This window comes from Nerophis ophidion, linkage group LG17 (assembly GCF_033978795.1).
Source record: "Nerophis ophidion isolate RoL-2023_Sa linkage group LG17, RoL_Noph_v1.0, whole genome shotgun sequence".
Classification (NCBI taxonomy): Eukaryota; Metazoa; Chordata; class Actinopteri; order Syngnathiformes; family Syngnathidae; genus Nerophis; species Nerophis ophidion.
The window spans coordinates 12,914,435-12,933,226 of record NC_084627.1 but is presented as its reverse complement, the minus strand read 5'-3'; the positions used below and the strand labels follow the sequence as shown (position 1 = coordinate 12,933,226).

Here is an 18,792-nt window from a genome sequence, read left to right as displayed (position 1 = left end):
CGTTGGTGAGAGGGCCCCATAGTGACTTTGGTGTGTGCACATTTTGGCAGAGCAGCACATACAGCAGCTTGTTGTTGTTTTGACTTTTTTTATTACACAGAAAGTTGATCCATCACCCACTTCTCATGTTTCGGTCATGTAAATTGTGTTCAAAGTGTACATACCTTAATTAAAATAGGGACTCATTATTCATACGTACATTGTTTCTTAATGGGAACTCTGCTTCACTAACTTTTCTATTCGCGAACCATGTATAAGAACCAATTCAGTTCGTAAATCTGGGTTCCACTGTATATAATAAGAAAAACAAAACACTGACATATTTTGTTTTTTTATAGGGAGTTGCGGGAGCAGTGCAGTATCCTAAAAACTATCTCAAGGAGGCTTACAAACTTGTAAGAGAGAAAGGAGGCGTCTGTATAGCCGATGAGGTTAGACTTATATTTTACCTATCAATATGTATTTATGTGCCATGTACAGTGTTCCCTCGCCACTTCAGTCACTTATTACCGTCTTGCTGCATCGAGAATTACCAAGTGACATTGAGTACGATGAGGTTTGAGCACACATTTAGCCTTCCATGTTTGAATTACATAAGTTTCAGAGGGTATAAAGTCTGTTAAGACCAAAAGATGGATTGATTGATTGAGACTTTTATTAGTAGATTGCACAGTTCTGTACATATTTTGTACAATTGACCACTAAATGGTAACACCCCAATAAGTTAAGTCGGGGTCCACATTTATCAATTCATGGTAAGTGTTTGTCAGTGTGTGTAAAAGTTTTGTGGGGGGCTTACTAAGACTTTAAATGCATTTATTATTTGTAAAAATAAACAGCATCACCTACCACCAGGGTAGGGAGGGAACACTGTAAAGTTATATTGTTGAGTATTGTTGATGATCCTTTGAGCTTAACTACAGGATGAGGTGAGTATCAGTAATAATTGCTTTTTATCTCAACAGATAAGGAATCCTGCACACCCAAAACCAGTGAAGTTGGCACCGTGTGCAAATCGTAAATAAAAACAGAATCCAATGATTTGCAAATCCTTTTCAACTTGTATTCAATTGAGTACACTGCAAAGACAAGATATTCAATGTTAGAACTAAGAAACACATTTTTTTTTTTTTGCAAATAATCATTAACTTACAATTTAATGGCATTAACTTACAATTTAATGGCAGTAACCCTAACTCCTCTCTGAGCTGCAACCTTATCGTGGTAGAGGAGTTTGCGTGTCCCAATGATCCTAGGAGCTATGTTGTCCGGGGGCATAAAGCCCCCTGGTAGGGTCTCCCAAGGCAAACAGGTTCTAGGTGAGGGATCAGACAGAGAGCAGCTCGAAGACCTTTATAAAGAAGAAAAATCATGGACCCAGATTTCCCTCGCCCGGACGCGGGTCACCGGGGCCCCCCTCTGGAGCCAGGCCCGGAGGTGGGGCACGATGGCGAGCGCCTGGTGGCCGGGCCTGTTCCCATGGGGCCCGGCCAGGCACAGCCCGAAGAGGCAACGTGGGTCACCCCTCCAATGGGCTCACCACCCATAGCAGGGGCCATAGAGGTCGGGTGCATTGTGAGCTGGGCGGCAGCCGAAGGCAGGGCACTTGGCGGTCCGATCCTCGGCTACAGAAGCTAGCTCTTGGGACGTGGAACGTCACGTCACTGGGGGGGAAAGAGCCTGAGCTAGTGCGCGAAGTCGAGAAATTCCGGCTGGATATAGTCGGACTCACTTCGACGCACAGCAAGGGCTCTGGAACCACTTCTCTCGAGAGGGATTGGACCCTCTTCCACTCCGGCGTTGCTGGGGTGGCAATTCTTGTTTCCCCCCGGCTCAAAGCCTGTACGTTGGAGTTCAACCCGGTGGGCGAAAGGGTAGCCTCCCCCCGCCTTCGGTAGGGGGGACGGGTCATGACTGTTGTTTGTGCTTATGCACCAAACAAGAGTTCAGAGTACCCACCCTTTTTGGGAAGACTCGAGGGAGTATTGGAAAGTGCTCCCCCGGATGATTCCCTTGTCCTACTGGGAGACTTCAACGCTCACGTTGGCAGCGACAGTGAAACCTGGAGAGGCGTGATTGGGAAGAATGGCCGCCCGGATCTGAACCCGAGTGGTGTTTTGTTATTGGACTTTTGTGCTCGTCACAGTTTGTCCATAACAAACACCATGTTCAAACATAAGGGTGTCCATATGTGCACTTGGCACCAGGACACCCTAGGCCGCAGTTCCATGATCGACTTTGTAGTTGTGTCATCGGATTTGCGGCCTCATGTTTTGGACACTCGGGTGAAGAGAGGGGCGGAACTTTCTACCGATCACCACCTGGTGGTGAGTTGGCTGCGGTGGTGGGGGAGGATTCCGGACGGACCTGGGAGGCCCAAACGCATTGTGAGGGTCTGCTGGGAACGTCTGGCAGAGTCTCCTGTCAGACAAAGTTTCAATTCCCACCTCCGGAAGAACTTTGAACATGTCACGAGGGAGGTGCTGGACATTGAGTCCAAGTGGACCATGTTCCGCACCTCTATTGTCGAGGCGGAAGATCGGAGCTGTGGCCGCAAGGTAGTTGGTGCCTGTCGGGGCGGCAATCCTAAAACCCCTTGGTGGACACCAGCGGTGAGGGATGCCGTCAAGCTGAAGAAGGAGTCCTATCGGGTCCTTTTGGCTCATAGGACTCCGGAGGCAGTGGACAGGTACCGACAGGCCAAGCGTTGTGCAGCTTCAGCGGTCGCGGAGGCAAAAACTCGGACATGGGAAGAGTTCGGGGAAGCCATGGAAAACGACTTCCGGACGGCTTCGAAGCGATTCTGGACCACCGTCCGCCGCCTCAGGAAGGGGAAGCAGTGCACTATCAACACCGTGTATGGTGCGGATGGTGTTCTGCTGACCTCGACTGCGGATGTTGTGGATAGGTGGAAGGAATACTTCGAAGACCTCCTCAATCCCACCAACACGTCTTCCTATGAGGAAGCAGTGCCTGGGGAATCTGTGGTGGACTCTCCTATTTCTGGGGCAGAGGTCGCTGAGGTAGTTAAAAAGCTCCTCGGTGGCAAGGCCTCAGGGGTGGACGAGATCCGCCCGGAGTTCCTTAAGGCTCTGGATGCTGTGGGGCTGTCTTGGTTGACAAGACTTTGCAGCATCGCGTGGACATCGGGGGCGGTACCTCTGGATTGGCCGACCGGGGTGGTGGTTCCTCTCTTTAAGAAGGGGGACTGGAGGGTGTGTTCCAACTATCGTGGGATCACACTCCTCAGCCTTCCCGGTAAGGTTTATTCAGGTGTACTGGAGAGGAGGCTCCGTCGGATAGTCGAACCTCGGATTCAGGAGGAACAGTGTGGTTTTCGTCCTGGTCGTGGAACTGTGGACCAGCTCTATACTCTCGGCAGGGTTCTTGAGGGTGCATGGGAGTTTGCCCAACCAGTCTACATGTGCTTTGTGGACTTGGAGAAGGCATTCGACCGTGTCCCTCGGGAAGTCCTGTGGGGAGTGCTCTGAGAGAATGGGGTATCGGACTGTCTTATTGTGGCGGTCCGTTCCCTGTACGATCAGTGCCAGAGCTTGGTCCGCATTGCCGGCAGTAAGTCCAACACATTTCCAGTGAGGGTTGGACTCCGCCAAGGCTGTCCTTTGTCACCGATTCTGTTCATAACTTTTATGGACAGAATTTCTAGGCGAAGTCAAGGCGTTGAGGGGTTCCGGTTTGGTAACCGCAGGATTAGGTCTCTGCTTTTTGCAGATGATGTGGTCCTGATGGCTTCATCTGACCGGGATCTTCAGCTCTTGCTGGATCGGTTCGCAGCCGAGTGTGAAGCGACCGGAATGAGAATCAGCACCTACAAGTCCGAGTCCATGGTTCTCGCCCGGAAAAGGGTGGAGTGCCATCTCCGGGTTGGGGAGGAGACCCTGCCCCAAGTGGAGGAGTTCAAGTACCTAGGAGTCTTGTTCACGAGTGAGGGAAGAGTGGATCGTGAGATCGACAGGCGGATCGGTGCGGCATCTTCAGTAATGCGGACGTTGTACCGATCCGTTGTGGTGAAGAAGGAGCTGAGCCGGAAGGCAAAGCTCTCAATTTACCGGCCGATCTACGTTCCCATCCTCACCTATGGTCATGAGCTTTGACCGAAAGGATAAGATCACGGGTACAAGCGGCCGAAATGAGTTTCCTCCGCTGTGTGGCGGGGCTCTCCCTTAGAGATAGGGTGAGAAGCTCTGCCATCCGGGAGGAGCTCAAAGTAAAGCCGCTGCTCCTTCACATCGAGAGGAGCCAGATGAGGTGGTTCGGGCATCTGGTCAGGATGCCACCCGAACGCCTCCCTGGGGAGGTGTTTAGGGCACGTCCAACCGGTAGGAGGCCACGGGGAAGACCCAGGACACGTTGGGAAGACTATGTCTCCCGGCTGGCCTGGGAACGCCTCGGGATCCCCCGGGAAGAGCTAGACGAAGTGGCTGTGGAGAGGGAAGTCTGGGTTTCCCTGCTTAGGCTGTTGCCCCCGCGACCCGACCTCGGATAAGCGGAAGATGATGGATGGATGGATGGATGGATGGATGGATAACACATTGCAAAAGTTGCATTTTTACCACTGTGTTACATGGCCTTTCCTTTTAACAACACTCAGTAAACGTTTGGAAACTGAGGAGACCAATGTTTGAAGCTTTTCAGGTGGAATTCTTTCCCATTCTTGCTTGATGTACAGCTTAAGTTGTTCAACAGTCTCCGTTGTCCTATTTGACGCTTCATAATGCGCCAGACATTTTCAATGGGACACAGGTCTGGACTACAGGCAGGCCAGGCTAGTACCCGCACTCTTTTACTATGAAGCCACGCTGTTGTAACACGTGGCTTGGCGTTGTCTTGCTGAAATAAGCAGGGGCAATCCATGAAAAAGACGTTGCTTGGATGGCAACATATGTTGGTTCAAAACCAGTAGGTACCTTTCAGCATTAATGGTGCCTTCACAGATGTGTAGGTTACCCATGCCTTGGGCACTAATACACCCCCATACCATCCCAGATGCTGGCTTTTGAACTTTGTGCTTATGAGAATCCGGATAGTTCTTTTCCTCTTTGGTCCAGAGGACACGATGTTCACAGTTTCCAAAAACAATTTGAAATGTGGACTCGTCAGACCACAGAACACTTTTCCACTTTGCATCAGTCCATCTTAGATGAGCTCGGGCCCAGCAAAGGGCGGCGTTTGTGGCTGTTGTTGATAAAGGGCTTTCACTTTGCATAGTAGAGTTTTAACTTACACTCACAGATGTAGCGACAAACTGTAGTTACTGACAGTGGTTTTCTGAAGTGTTCCTGAGCCCATGTGGTGATATCTTTTACACACTGATTTCGGTTTTTCATACAACACTGCCTGAGGGCTCAAAGGTCACGGCATTCAATGATATGTGCAGGGATTTCTCTAGATTCTTTGAACCTTTTGATGATATTACGGACCGTAGATGGTGAAACCCTTTAATTCCTGCAATAGCTTGTTAAAAATTGGTGTTCTTAAACTGTTGGGCAATTTACTCACACATTTGTGCACAAAGTGGTGACCCTCGCTCCATCCTTGTTTGTAAATGACTGAGCATTTCTTGGAAGCTGTTTTTATACCCAATCACGGCACACACCTTTTCCCAATTTGCCTGTTCACCTGTGGGATGTTCCAAATAAGTGTTTGATGAGCATTCCTCAACTTTTTCAGTCTTTTTTTCCACTAGTGCCAGATTTTTTGAGTCATGTTGTAGGCATCAAATTCCAAATGCTAATATTTGCAAAAAATAAGAAAAGTTGATCAGATCGAACATTAACTTGCTTGTCTTTGCAGTCTATTCAATTGAATATAGGTTGAAAAAAATTTGCAATTAATTGGATTCTGTTTTTTTTTTTATGATTCACACAATGTGGCAACTTTTGTAGTTTCCACCAAGCGATGGACAAAGTTTGGTTTACACTTTATGTCACGTTTTCAGGTGCAGACTGGATTCGGACGCACAGGGAGCCACTTCTGGGGTTTTCAAGGTCACGATGTCCTTCCTGACATCGTTACCATGGCCAAAGGAATTGGAAACGGGTTCCCAATGGGAGCGGTAGTCACTACACGGGGTGAGAGGCTAGAAAAAACTATTTTTGTCTACTTCACACATTGTACAGTCCATTCAGAAAGTATTCACACATTTTATTCTACATTTTGTTATGTTACATCCTTGTTCTAAAATTTTATACATACATTTTGTTCCCAAAATTTTACACAAAATACCCCCTAATGACAATGTGAAATATATATATATATATAGAATTATTTGCTAATTTATTTGAAAATGTTAAAACTAAGAAATCAGTGCTGGAGTGTTCACAGCCTTTACCATGAAGCCTAAAAGTGAGCTCAGGTGCATCCTGTTTCAACTGATTATACTTAAGATGTTTCTACAGCTTAATTGGAGTCCACCTGTAATAAATTTAGTTGGTTGGACATGAATTGGAAAAGCACACATCTGTCTATTTTAAGGTCCTATAGTATACATGACAGTGCATGGTAGAGTACAAACCAACAATGACATTGAAGGAGTTGTCTGTAGACCTCCAAGACAGGATTTTTTTGAGGCAAAAATCTGAGGAATGGTAAAGAAAAGTATCTGCTGCCTTGAAGGTGGCAATGAACACAGTGGCCTCCATCATCCGTAAATGGAAGACGTTCGGAACCACCTGGAGTCTTCCTAGAACTGGCCAGCGTCTAAACTGAGCGATCAATGGAGATGGGTCCTAGTAAGGGAGGTGACCAAACACAGCATTCCTTTGTGGAAAGAGGAGAACCTTACAGAAGGACAACCATTTCCGCAGCAATCCACCAATCAGACCTGTTTATAACCAGATGGAAGTCATTCCTTAGTAAAAAGATTGCCAAAATGTACCTGAAAGACGCTCAGACCATGAAAAACAAGATTCTCTGGTCTGATGAGACCAAGATGGAACTCTTTGGCGTGTTTGTAGCTCACCGCCAGGCCAATACCGTTTTCACAGTGAAGCACGGTGGGGCCAGCATCATGCTGTGGGGATGTTTTTCAGTAGTAGAAACTGGGCGACTAATTATGATAGAGGGAAAGATAAATGCAGAAATGTACAGGGACATTCTAGATGAAAACTGCTCTAGAGCGCTCTTTAACTCAGCAGGACTTGGACCCTAAGCACACAGCCAAGATATCAAAGGAGTGGCTTCAGGACAACTCTGTAAATGTCCTTGAGTGTCTCAGCCAGAGTCAAGACTTGAATCCCATTGAACATCTCTGGAGGGATCTGAAAATGGCTGCACTGATGCTTACCAACCCACAAGATGGAGCTGAAGAGGTGCTGCAAAGAGGAACGGGAAAAACTGCCCAACGATAGGTGTGCCAAGCTTGTGGCGTTGTATTCAAAAAGACTGCAATGGCTGCCAAAGGTACATCAACACATTAATGAGCAAAGGCTGTGAATACTTACACATAGGATTTCCACCAATAAGTCCTATGGTAAGCCAGTGCCAATGGAATGGCTGTCTTGCCACTCTTCACAACAATTAAATTCAATAGCTCTAAAGAAGCTACAGAACATAAAAACATTAAGTTTTGAATAAAAGCACTAAGGCAAGGCGAAGAGCTTGCTGCTGTATTGCATGACAGTGTGGTACGCCAGCTGCACTGGATCAGACAAACGGGCGATTCAGAGGGTCAAAAAGTCTGCACAAAAAATCATCGGCTGCCCCCTGCCCTCCCTGGAGGATTTACATAACTCCCGTTGCCTGAAGAAAGCGAAAAACATCACCAAAGACAACACACACCCTGGCTGTTCGACCTGCTACCATCGGGCAGGCGCTACAGGTGCATCAGAGCCAGAACAAACAGGCTCAGAGACAGCTTCTTTCCCAGAGTTGTCACCATCTTGAACTCTAACGTATAATAAATGGTAAAGGGGTTGTACTTGTATAGCGCTTTTCTACCCCTTTTTAAGGAGCCCAAAGCGCTTTGACAGTATTTCCACATTCACCCATTCACACACATTCACACACTGACGGCGGGAGCTGCCATGCAAGGCGCTAAATAGGACCCATCAGGAGCTAGGGTGAAGTGTCTTGCCCAAGGACACAACGGACGTGACTAGGATGGTAGAAGGTAAAGTTATTTTTTCACACAACTTCATCTGACTTTTGTTAGCTAGCTAGCAAGGTAGAAGCTAACAGTAGTCTTACCGAAGCTGTGTCCGCATACTCTCTCCAGATGGCTTCGGTCTATGACGGGATTCACCCACCAGCCGACGGCATACTTCCCAACCTTGAGACCTTCGGATTCGGCAGATTGGGGGGTTGGGGTTGAGGTGGGCGGGATTGTGGGGAATGGGGTTTGGTGGTAGCACGGGGGTGTATAATGTAGCATCCCGAAAGAGTTAGTATTGCAAGGGGTTCTGGGTATTTGGTCTTTTGTGTTTATATTGTGTTACGGTGTGGATATTCTCCCGAAATGTGTTTGTCATTCTTGTTTGGTGTGGGTTCACAGTGTGGCGCATATTTGTAACAGTGTTAACGTTGTTTATAAGGCCACCCTCAGTGTGACCTGTATGGCTGTTGATCAAGTATGCCTTGCATTCACTTGTGTGTGTGAAAGCCGCATATGTTATGTGACTGGGGCGACGCGCTGTTTGTATGGACGAAAAGCGGACATGATGACAGGTTGTAGAGTAGACTAAAGGCAGTGCCTTTAAGGCACGTCCCCAATATTTTTGTCCAGTTTAAAATCGGGAGAAATTCGGGAGAATGGTTTCCCCGGAAGATTTTCGGGACGGGAACTGAAATCTTGGAGTCTCCTGGAAAAATCAGGAGGGTTGGCAAGTATGGCCGACGGTGGAATCAGCGGTGCGCCCTGTTATCCAGCCTCTGGGACGTATACCTCTGGCAGTTAGCGATGTAGTAGAGCCGGAACTGCGACGTCTGGAAGGAGCGGGTGTCATTGAACCAGTCGACGCCTCTCCACGGGTGTCCAACCTGGTCATCGCAAAGAAAGGAGGAGATGTTCTCCACATGTACGCGGACCTGACGGACATTAACAAAGCAATCCTTCCTGACAAGTACCCCCTGTCCACGGCGAAAGAATTGGCAAGTTGCTTTCACGTCTCCACCATCTTCAGTAAAATGGACTTACGACACGGCTACCTTCAGGTCCCTATGGCGCCAGAGACAATGGACCTCACCTTATTTCTTGTTGCACATCGTGGTCTTCAGATATGGTCTTCAGATACATACGCATTGCTTTTAGACTGTTTTAGCTCCAAACTGCTTTCAGAAAGTTTTGTCCCTTATCCTAGCGGGTATTCAAGGGGTCTCCATCTTCCTCGATGACGTGGTGGTGTATGTGCCCTCAGTTGCGCTGTATGACGTTTACCTGGAGTAGGTTCCAGCGTTTCAGACAACATGGAGTAATGCTTAATGGTGAGAAATGTGTGCATGGTATGGAGGAGGTAGAGTTCCTGGGTTTCAAGCTCTCCGGAGATGGCATCACTCCAATCGTGTTACACACTGAAGCCATCTTGGCACTGCCGGACCGCCACCTGCTCTAGAAGGACACAGTGTGAGAGTCGGACCCGGCCTTTAGTGAATAAGTGCACATCAGTAAGCGGCAGATCACGTCCCCGCATACTTTGTCACACTTTAGCATGTCTTCCACCCACCCTGGTCACATGCGCAGTTCCGGCCTGGCTCTGGGTGCGGTGCTCTGCCAAACTTTTGACAGGGCAGAGGGTCTTGTTGCTTTCGCCTCAAGAGCCCTTATCCCGGGAGAACAGAAGTAGTCTGTGTTTGTACCTGTATGGAAGGGCCTTTACCATCCGCACAGATCATCAAGCGTTGACGTAATTGCTGGCCACCCATGGAGCAGGACACATGCCCATAAGGCTGTTGAGATGATCATCCCAAGATCATCATCTTGGGTTGATCACCTAAATCCATACAACTTCAAATTTAAATTCCTACCGGGTCGTTCCAATCTGGTTGCTGACCTTCTGTCAAGGGGCCGTCGCAGTCACTAAGCAGCAAACAGCAGCTAAGTGACTGTCATCAGAGGAAAAAGAGTACTGGGTCCAGGTCATGCACAGAGCTCTAAATACCGTGGTTTCCTTGACACAGCTACAGCAGGCCTCAGCAGATGATGAGGTTCTCACAACCATTTGCACTTACTGTATGTCCGGGAGGTCTGGCCAGTCAAGGTGGATTACAACCTACTGCCATATCAGTGCGTGATTAACTGTCCTGTTGGGGGTCGGCATGCGTGGTCTGGGCACAATGTGTCATATCAGAGGCTTTGAGGGACGGTGTACTTTGCATGACACAAGGGACACTTGGGGGTTGTAAAAACAAAGGAGCGTTGACGGGATACCGTGTTGCGGCAACACATTGCCGTTGAAGTGGGGGTGGTACGTAACGGCACCTGTTGCCTTCTGGGCGATAAAACGAGTCAACCTGCCACGGCGACCCTCTAATCAACCTCTGTGGCGAACTTCATGGCACACCAGTACACGCCTGGTTCTTACGGGTAATACATGTCTTGCACTCAAAGTGGCCTGAGGTGTTTGAGGTGGGCTCCACCACGACGCCCACCATTACTGAACGCCTGTACAGGCTTTTTGGTTGTTACCTCGGGCCATCACAATGGACAATGGTCCCCAATTCCATTCAGCCGAGTTTGCAGAGTTTCTGGCAAAGTGCTCTATCAAGCACATTAAATTGCCATTAATCATCCTTCCATACATCCATCTATCCATTTTTGCTGGACCTATCTCAACTGCATTCGGGCGGTAGGCGGGGTACATCCTGAGAGAAAAAAAAAAGTTTATAAAAAACGAATGGAATTTAGGCCTGTTTGGAGGAGGGGCAGACATTAGGCAAAACCCTAAACCAAACCCTTTTGACCATCTGGGCATCCAAGCACACCACTACAGGAGAGTCGCTGGCCTTGCTCATGATTGGACGAGAACTGAGGCAGCTGCAGGACTGTTTGGCGGCTGGGCCAGCCCAAGCGCAGAAGGAGCCAACACTACAGGCGGGTACGGAGATCACAAGCCAAGATGAAGGGCCAATTACATTTTTCACATTTGTCTGGTGGTGAGGGACTGGATGCGGGTCAGGTATCGCAACCGCCGGAACAAGCTGGCAACTTGCCAGTTGGAAGATGGGTCCCGATGAAATGCAAATTGATTGCAACAGATTCCAGCTGTTGCGTCTCGTGCACCAGTCCCGACCCCAGGGGCAGTTCTTATATGGCCAGCTGGGCCTAGAGAGTGGCTCGTGCCACCTGTGGTGAATAACTGCTCAGCGAGCAAAGGGGCCCACCGGGCTGGCATGGGCACTATGTAATTGTAAAAATAAAAAGGCGGGGTTTGTTTATACCTAATGAGGGTAAAATGTGATGTTCATAACATGTGTGTTAGTTAAGGTAATAGGTTACTGTCCCTTTAAGGTTGGGTCATCAAGTAGGACGGTTGTCATAATATGAGGAAGTTGCAAAAGGGTGTTAAAGAGACAACATTGTGTTGTTATTGTGCTGCACATACACAACACCTTGCAGTGGACCTGGTGTTTCAAGGCTAAAGTCATGCACTCGCAGAAATGATCCGACCCAAGTTTGACACCCTGGATAAATCACGGATAACCAATCCAAAGCCACCTCAGCACACTGTAACTGTGAGGCAGGATTGAGAGAATGTCGTACTCACGTCGCTTCAGCTTTGTTTCATGTGGCGGGCGGCTATGAGAGAAATGAGTACAGTTTCCGTTATCAACACAACTACTATCAAAGTTCTTTGACCAAGCACATAAAGTTAATGCAAAGTGGGGCTGTCATTTATTTAAGATTAATTTCTACTTGCAAAATTTTCTTAATTACCTGAAATAAAATGATCCGAACAGGGGGCAGCATGGTGAACAAGGGGTTAGTGCGTCTGCCTCACAGTACGAAGGTCCTGGGTTCAATCCTGCGCTCAGGATCTTTCTGTGTGGAGTTTGCATGTTCTCTCTGTGACTGCGTGGGTTCCCCCCGGTTACTCCAGCTTCCTTCCACCTCCAAAGACAAGCACCTGGGGATAGGTTGATTGGCAACACTAAATTGGCCCCATTGTGTGAATGTGAGTGTGAATGTTGTCTGTCTATCTGTGTGGGCCCTGTGATGAGGTGGCGACTTGTCCAGGGTGTACACCGCCTTCCGCCCGAATGCAGCTGAGATAGGCTCCAGCACCCCCCGCGACTCTGAAAGGGACAAGCGGTAGAAAATGATCTGAACAAACACAAAGTTGTCAATGGCACGTCACATCTGATCGGTTTGTGACTTTCATGGACAGGATTTCTAGGCAGAATCGTGACCATGGCGGAGAATGTAGTATAGTCCCAGGGGGTAAAGGTTGCATCACTGCTTTTTGCAGATGATGTGGTACTGATCGCACCTTCTGTTCGTGAACTTCAGCTCTCACTGGATCGGTTCGCAGCCGAGTGTTCAGAGGCTGGAATGAGGATCAGAATCTCCAAATCTGAGGCCATGGTTCTCAGCAGGAAACCGATGGTTTGTACAGTCCAGGTAGAGAACGAGAATCTGTCCCAAGTGGAGGAGTTTAAGTATCTTGGGGTTTTGTTCACGAGTGAGGGAAAGATGGAGAAGGAAATCAGCCGGAGAATCGGAGCAGCTGGGGCAGTATTGCAGTCTCTCTGCCGCACTGATGTGACGAAATGATAGCTGAGCCAGAAGGCAAAGCTCTCGGTTTACCGAGCTATCTACATTCCTACTTTCACCTTTGGTCATGAAATGTGGGTCATGACCGAAAGAGTAAGATCGCGGATACAAGCGGCCGAAATGAGTTTTTCAGAAGGGTGGCTGGCATCTCCCTTTGAGATAGGGTGAGAGGTTCAGTCACCCGAGAGAGACTCGGAGTAGAGCCGCTGCTCCTTCACTTGGAAAGGAGCCTGCTTAGTGGTTCGGGCATTTCGTTGCACGTCCCACTGGGACGATACCCCGCGGCAGGCCAAGGACCAGATGGGGGGATCACATCTCCTCTCTGGCCTGGCAACGCTTCGGGATCCCCCAGGAGGAAGTTGCTAATGTGGCTCTGGAGAGGTAAGCCGAGGGATCTCTGCTGGAGCTGTTGTCCCCGCGACCCGATTCTGGATAAGCGGTTGACGATGGATGGATTTGATCGGTTGTCCAGAAATACACTTAGGAATGCCATAAAAGCTCATTTCATCCATCTCCAATCCAATCCAATCCACTTTATTTATATAGCACATTTAAACAACAATAACGTTTCCAAAGTGCTGCACAGCCATTTTAAAAACAATTGTAAAAAAAAAAAAAAAAAAAAGTATATATATATATATATATATATATATATATATATATATTATGCTCCACCAATGACTCTCGCTTCGAATCTGGCGATTGTGGCAGTCGACAATCGCACACCTCGTCGGTATTATGATTATCACTGGGATGAATGATCAACAACGATGAGCGTGTTTACAAACAAAGCCTACCAATATGGCCTATGCATTGTGGGAAACGTAGAAAAATCGGAAGCCTTGTATTGGCCAATTGGTGTGGCTTGTCACTTAGGAATCGAACAAGACAACATGAAAAGTACAAAAACAGGACGAAAACCAAATGTAACAATACGCCAAAAGAAACCCTATATGTAGCATGATTTAAATTGGTTTCGTGGCCCCGAGTGGGTTTGGATTCGGTAGAAACGGACAGAAATTGCTGTTTTGAGGCTGAAAACTGGGATTACTTTGACAAGGAAAACTGGTCGTTCAGATTTCAGCACTTTTGAGACACACCTTGTATAGAGCTTGATTTAAAATGTATCCTTGATGCTAACACATGTTTTGTATGCATTATCATTAATACAATGTTTGGACTTACTTGCAGAGATTGCAGAATGTTTATCAAAGAAGGGCAGTCACTTCAACACCTTTGGAGGGAATCCAGTGGCTTGTTCCATTGCTTCATCCGTCCTTGATGTAAGAATACCTCTCCCTCTCACTTTTCAATATGAAAAGAGGCTGAAATATTGGTAAAAACACAAAGAACGAATCCTATTGTTGACATAAAAATGTGTCTTTGCCAAAACGTCAATGAACACAAATGCTAACGTTAACTGCTGTTGTGCCTTAGCTCTACGGATGTTTTTTTTTTTTTTGTTCCACCTTAACCGATACTGGTGCCAAATCAGTACTTTTGAAATAGAGCTGGTTAAACGGTGCAAAAATGTTTACTTAAATGTAAAACTGACATTTCTATCATGCAAATTAAACATATTAGTCATTCCAAATCTTCAATGATTCTAATTTCTGGGTGAGATTTGGTGGCAAAGCAAGGTTTGTAGTCCAATCCCTGATCGAGTTGTCTTCAACTAATATTGTCTCGACACATTTGTATGACCGTCTTTTAGACAATCAAAGAAGGCGGCACGCAGCAAAACAGTCTGAAGGTCGGCACCTACCTTATGGTGGAACTTGCCAAACTCAGAGACGAGTATGAGGTCATCGGTGACGTCCGAGGCAAAGGCCTGCAGATCGGTGTTGAAATGGTCCAAGACAAGGTAAAAGTGTTTATAATACTGTCATATGAAAATAATAAATAACAATCTATCATCTAATCATGTCTTTTTTCCAATGTTGGCATTAGTACTAAAGTAGGAAGTAAATCAATTTTACAGGCAGTGGATAAGTGCTTTTATAGGTAGCTCCATGTGTCACCATGGTAACTGCCAAACACATTTAACCGTGTATTCTCAATTCTCGCTCAAAATAATGTTCCATTCCTCTTCTGTAACCGGCACAGGCCAGCAGAGCCCCTCTATCATCTCAGGACATGAATCAGCTCTTTGAGGACATCAAGGACATGGGCGTCCTCATTGGAAAGGGTGGGCTGTATGGACAGGTACTTAACTGCAATTAAGATGGTTTATTTGGGTCGAGTAAGGGCCGGAACTGCAGCAGACTCTCGATGGACCTCATTGATGCATATGTCAAATGATTTGATCTTCAGTTATTTTTAATAGCAAGAATTGAGTGCACAATTTCAATTTGGGTAAACAAATGTATGATATGGAAACACCAGGGTATGTTGTCACACTTTTTTACTTGAATTGTTCACCAAATAATCTTTCAATCAATTGTCATTTTTTACACACATTCACCCATTCACACACACATTCCCACACTGAGGGTGGGAGTTGCCATGCAAGGCCCCCCAATATATATATATATATATATATATATATATATATATATATATATATATATATATATATATATATGTGTGTGTATGTGTGTGTGTTTGTGTGTGTGTATATATACATACTGTACATATATACATATGTAAGTATATATACATACATATATATGTACAGTACGTATATATATGTATATATAAATATGTATATATATGTACTGTATGTATATTTATATGTATGTATATATGTACATATACATCTATATGTATACATACATTTATATGTATATATATGCATATATATATATAAATGTGTGTGTGTGTGTGTGTGTGTGTGTGTGTGTGTGTGTGTGTGTGTGTGTGTGTGTGTGTGTGTGTGTGTGTGTGTGTGTGTGTGTGTGTGTGTGTACGTATATGTATATATATATATATATACATGTATATATATATGTACAGTATGTATATATACATACTGTACATATATATACATATACATGTATGTATACATATATATGTATACATGTACAGTATGTATATAGACATATATATGTATATATGTACAGTATGTATATATGTATGTATATATATGTATATATACATATATATGTATATACATACATATGTATATATACATTTATATGTATGTATATATGTACATAAACATATATGTATACATACATGTATATGTATATATATGCATGTATATATATACATTTATATGTATATATTTGCATGTGTATATATACATTTATATGTATATATTTGCATGTGTATATATACATTTATATGAATATATTTACATTTATATATGCATGTATATATACATATATAGACATATATATGTAGATATATACATTTGTATATACATAAATATATGTATATAGACACATTTATATACATATATGTATATATACATAAATGTGTATATATATGTATATATACATAAATGTGTGTATATATATATATATATATATATAAATGTATATATATATATATATATATATATATATATATATATTTATATATATATATATATAAATATATATACGGGTATATATACACATTTATGTATATATGTATACAGTACATAAACGTGTGTAAAAATGTGTATATATACAGTATATACATATATGTACAAACCCCGTTTCCATATGAGTTGGGAAATTGTGTTAGATGTAAATATAAACGGAATACAATGATTTGCAAATCATTTACAACCCATATTCAGTTGAATATGTTACAAAGACAACATATTTGATGTTCAAACTGATAAACTTTTTTTTTTTGCAAATAATCATTAACTTTAGAAATTGATGCCAGTAACACCTGACAAAGAAGTTGGGAAAGGTGGCAATAAATACTGATAAAGTTGAGGAATGCTCATAACTTATATAGAACATCCCACAGGTGTGCAGGCTAATTGGGAACAGGTTGGTGCCATGATTGGGTATAAAAGCAGCTTCCATGAAATGCTAAGTAATTCACAAACAAGGATGGGGTGAGGGTCACCACGTTGTAAGCAAATTGTCAAACAGTTTTAAAACAACATTTTTCAACGAGTTATTGCAAGGAATTTAGGGATTTTATGATCTACGGTCCGTAAAATCATCAAAAAGGAAAATCTGGGGAAATCACTGCACGTAATCAACGATATTATGGACTTTTGATCCTTAGGCGGTACTGCATCAGAAACCGACATCAGTGTGTAAAAGATATCACCACATGGGCTCAGGAACACTTCAAAAGACCACTGTCACTACATCTCTAAATGCAAGTTAAAACTCTACAATGCAAAGTTGAACCCATTTATCAACAACATCCTGAAACGCCGCCGGCTTGGCTGGGCCCGAGGTCACCTAAGATGGACTGATGCAAAGTAGAAAGGTGTTCTGTGGTCTGACGGGTCAACATTTCAAATTATATTTGGAAACAGAGGACGTGGTGTCCTCCAGAACAAAGAGTAAGAAAAACATTTGGATTGTTATAGGCGCAAAGTTCAAAAGCCAGCCTCTGTGATGGTATGGGGGTGTATTAGTGCCCAAGGCATGGGTAATTTACTAATCTGTGAAGGCACCATTAATTCTGAAAGGTCCATACAGGTTTTGGAGCAACATATGTTGTCATCCAAGCAACGTTATCATGGACGCCCCTGCTTATTTCAGCAAGACAAGTGTTACAACAGCGTGGCTTCATAGCAAAAGAGTGCGGGTACTTTCCTGGCCCGCCTGCAGTCCAGCCCTGTCTCCCATCGAAAATGTGTGGCGCATTATGAAGCGTAAAATACGACAACAAGACACCGGATGTTGAACGACTGAAGCTCTACATAAAACAAAAATGGGAAAGAATTCCACTTTCAAAGATTCAACAATTAGTTTCCTCAGTTCCCAAACGTTTATTGAGTGTTGTTAAAAGAAAAGGTGATGTAACACAGTGGTGAACATGCCTTTTCCCAACTACTTTGGCACGTGTTGCAGCCATGAAATTCTAAGTTAATTAATATTTGCAAAAAAAAATTAAGTTTAGGAGTTTGAACATCAAATATCTTGTCTTTGTAGTGCATTCAATTGAATATGGGTTGAAAAGGATTTGCAATTCATTGTATTCTGTTTATATTTACATCTAACACAATTTCCCAACACATATGAAAACGGGGTTTGTATGTGATTTTTATTTTTAATAAATTTGTAATTTTATCCCAAAACATTTTGACAATGTCATAATGGAATATAGTCTGTAGAATCTTAAGGGCAAAAATGATTTTTTTTCCCCCATTTTGGAAAAAGGCTGTATTTTTAACATAATAAAGTTTGAAAAAACTGACTGAATGCTTTCCAGATGCACTGCATGTGTTAATGCATCTCAGAAATGACGCAATTATAATCATCATAGGTCCCCTTTTATGTACCTGTTACCGACTTGACCATTAACAGGATGGTCCTAATCTCTTCTGCTATGTTTGCTTATTTTTAGACCTTCCGCATTAAACCACCCATGTGCATAACCTTGGAGGATGCCAATTTCTTCCTGTCCGTCTTTAACAAGTCCATCCAGAACTACATGGAGAGAAGATAACGTTTCACATGAAGCAAATAAAAGAGATGGTGTCATCAACAGCGTGTCCGTCTTGTGTTTTGGTAAATATGTTATTGTCAGGACGACTAATCTACCTTCAGCTAACCGTTACAAAAAGTTGTGTTGTAAAATGACAAGAAACACAGGAGTTTTAAAGAGAAGTCAAACACTTACTCTGGTTTCGGACCACCTACTTACTGTAGCCATGCTTTGATTAACGGTACACTAAATTATGGTTATGCTCTAGTACTAAGTTATTACTAATCTGGAATTTATATTCAGCCTGTATTTCAAATGAAGTGCAAATAAAAAAAACAAGGACATTGAATACATGAATGCTGTTTTATTCTATGCATTTTTTTCTAAAATTAGAATAAAATTTCTATATTTTCGTCTAAGTAATCATTTTAGGAGAAACAGGATGAAAAACTAAATTGATGCCAGCTCAATACTGCGAGCAAATTGGCAGGCAAATAAATGCAAATGTTTGCTGA

At 44.2% G+C, this 18,792-nt stretch overlaps 1 protein-coding gene across 2 annotated transcripts; it reads left to right on the top strand.

Moving 5' to 3' along the window:
- Window positions 1–300: 300 nt before the first annotated feature.
- LOC133536581 (alanine--glyoxylate aminotransferase 2, mitochondrial-like) lies at window positions 301–18,337 on the top strand. Of its 2 annotated transcripts, XM_061877220.1 has the most exons (6): window positions 301–431; window positions 5,960–6,092; window positions 13,919–14,010; window positions 14,442–14,591; window positions 14,834–14,932; window positions 18,197–18,337. In XM_061877220.1, the coding sequence occupies exons 2-6, from the start codon at window positions 6,038–6,040 to the stop codon at window positions 18,296–18,298; spliced, it is 498 nt and encodes a 165-aa protein (XP_061733204.1). In that variant the 5' UTR covers window positions 301–431; window positions 5,960–6,037; the 3' UTR covers window positions 18,299–18,337. The 2 variants fall into 2 exon arrangements, with proteins under 2 accessions (XP_061733204.1, XP_061733205.1); XM_061877221.1 differs by lacking the exons at window positions 301–431; window positions 5,960–6,092 and adding an exon at window positions 6,992–7,422.
- Window positions 18,338–18,792: the final 455 nt, after the last annotated feature.

What these genes read in the sequence shown, in the direction of transcription:
- LOC133536581 (XM_061877220.1), top strand. Translation starts at nt 6,038, where the DNA reads ATGGCCAAAGGAATTGGAAACGGGTTCCCAATGGGAGCGGTAGTCACT. An exon ending in AGCGGTAGTCACTACACGGG is followed by an intron (nt 6,093 to 13,918) that starts GTGAGAGGCTAG and finishes ACTTACTTGCAG; the next exon opens with AGATTGCAGAATGTTTATCA. An exon ending in TTGCTTCATCCGTCCTTGAT is followed by an intron (nt 14,011 to 14,441) that starts GTAAGAATACCT and finishes ACCGTCTTTTAG; the next exon opens with ACAATCAAAGAAGGCGGCAC.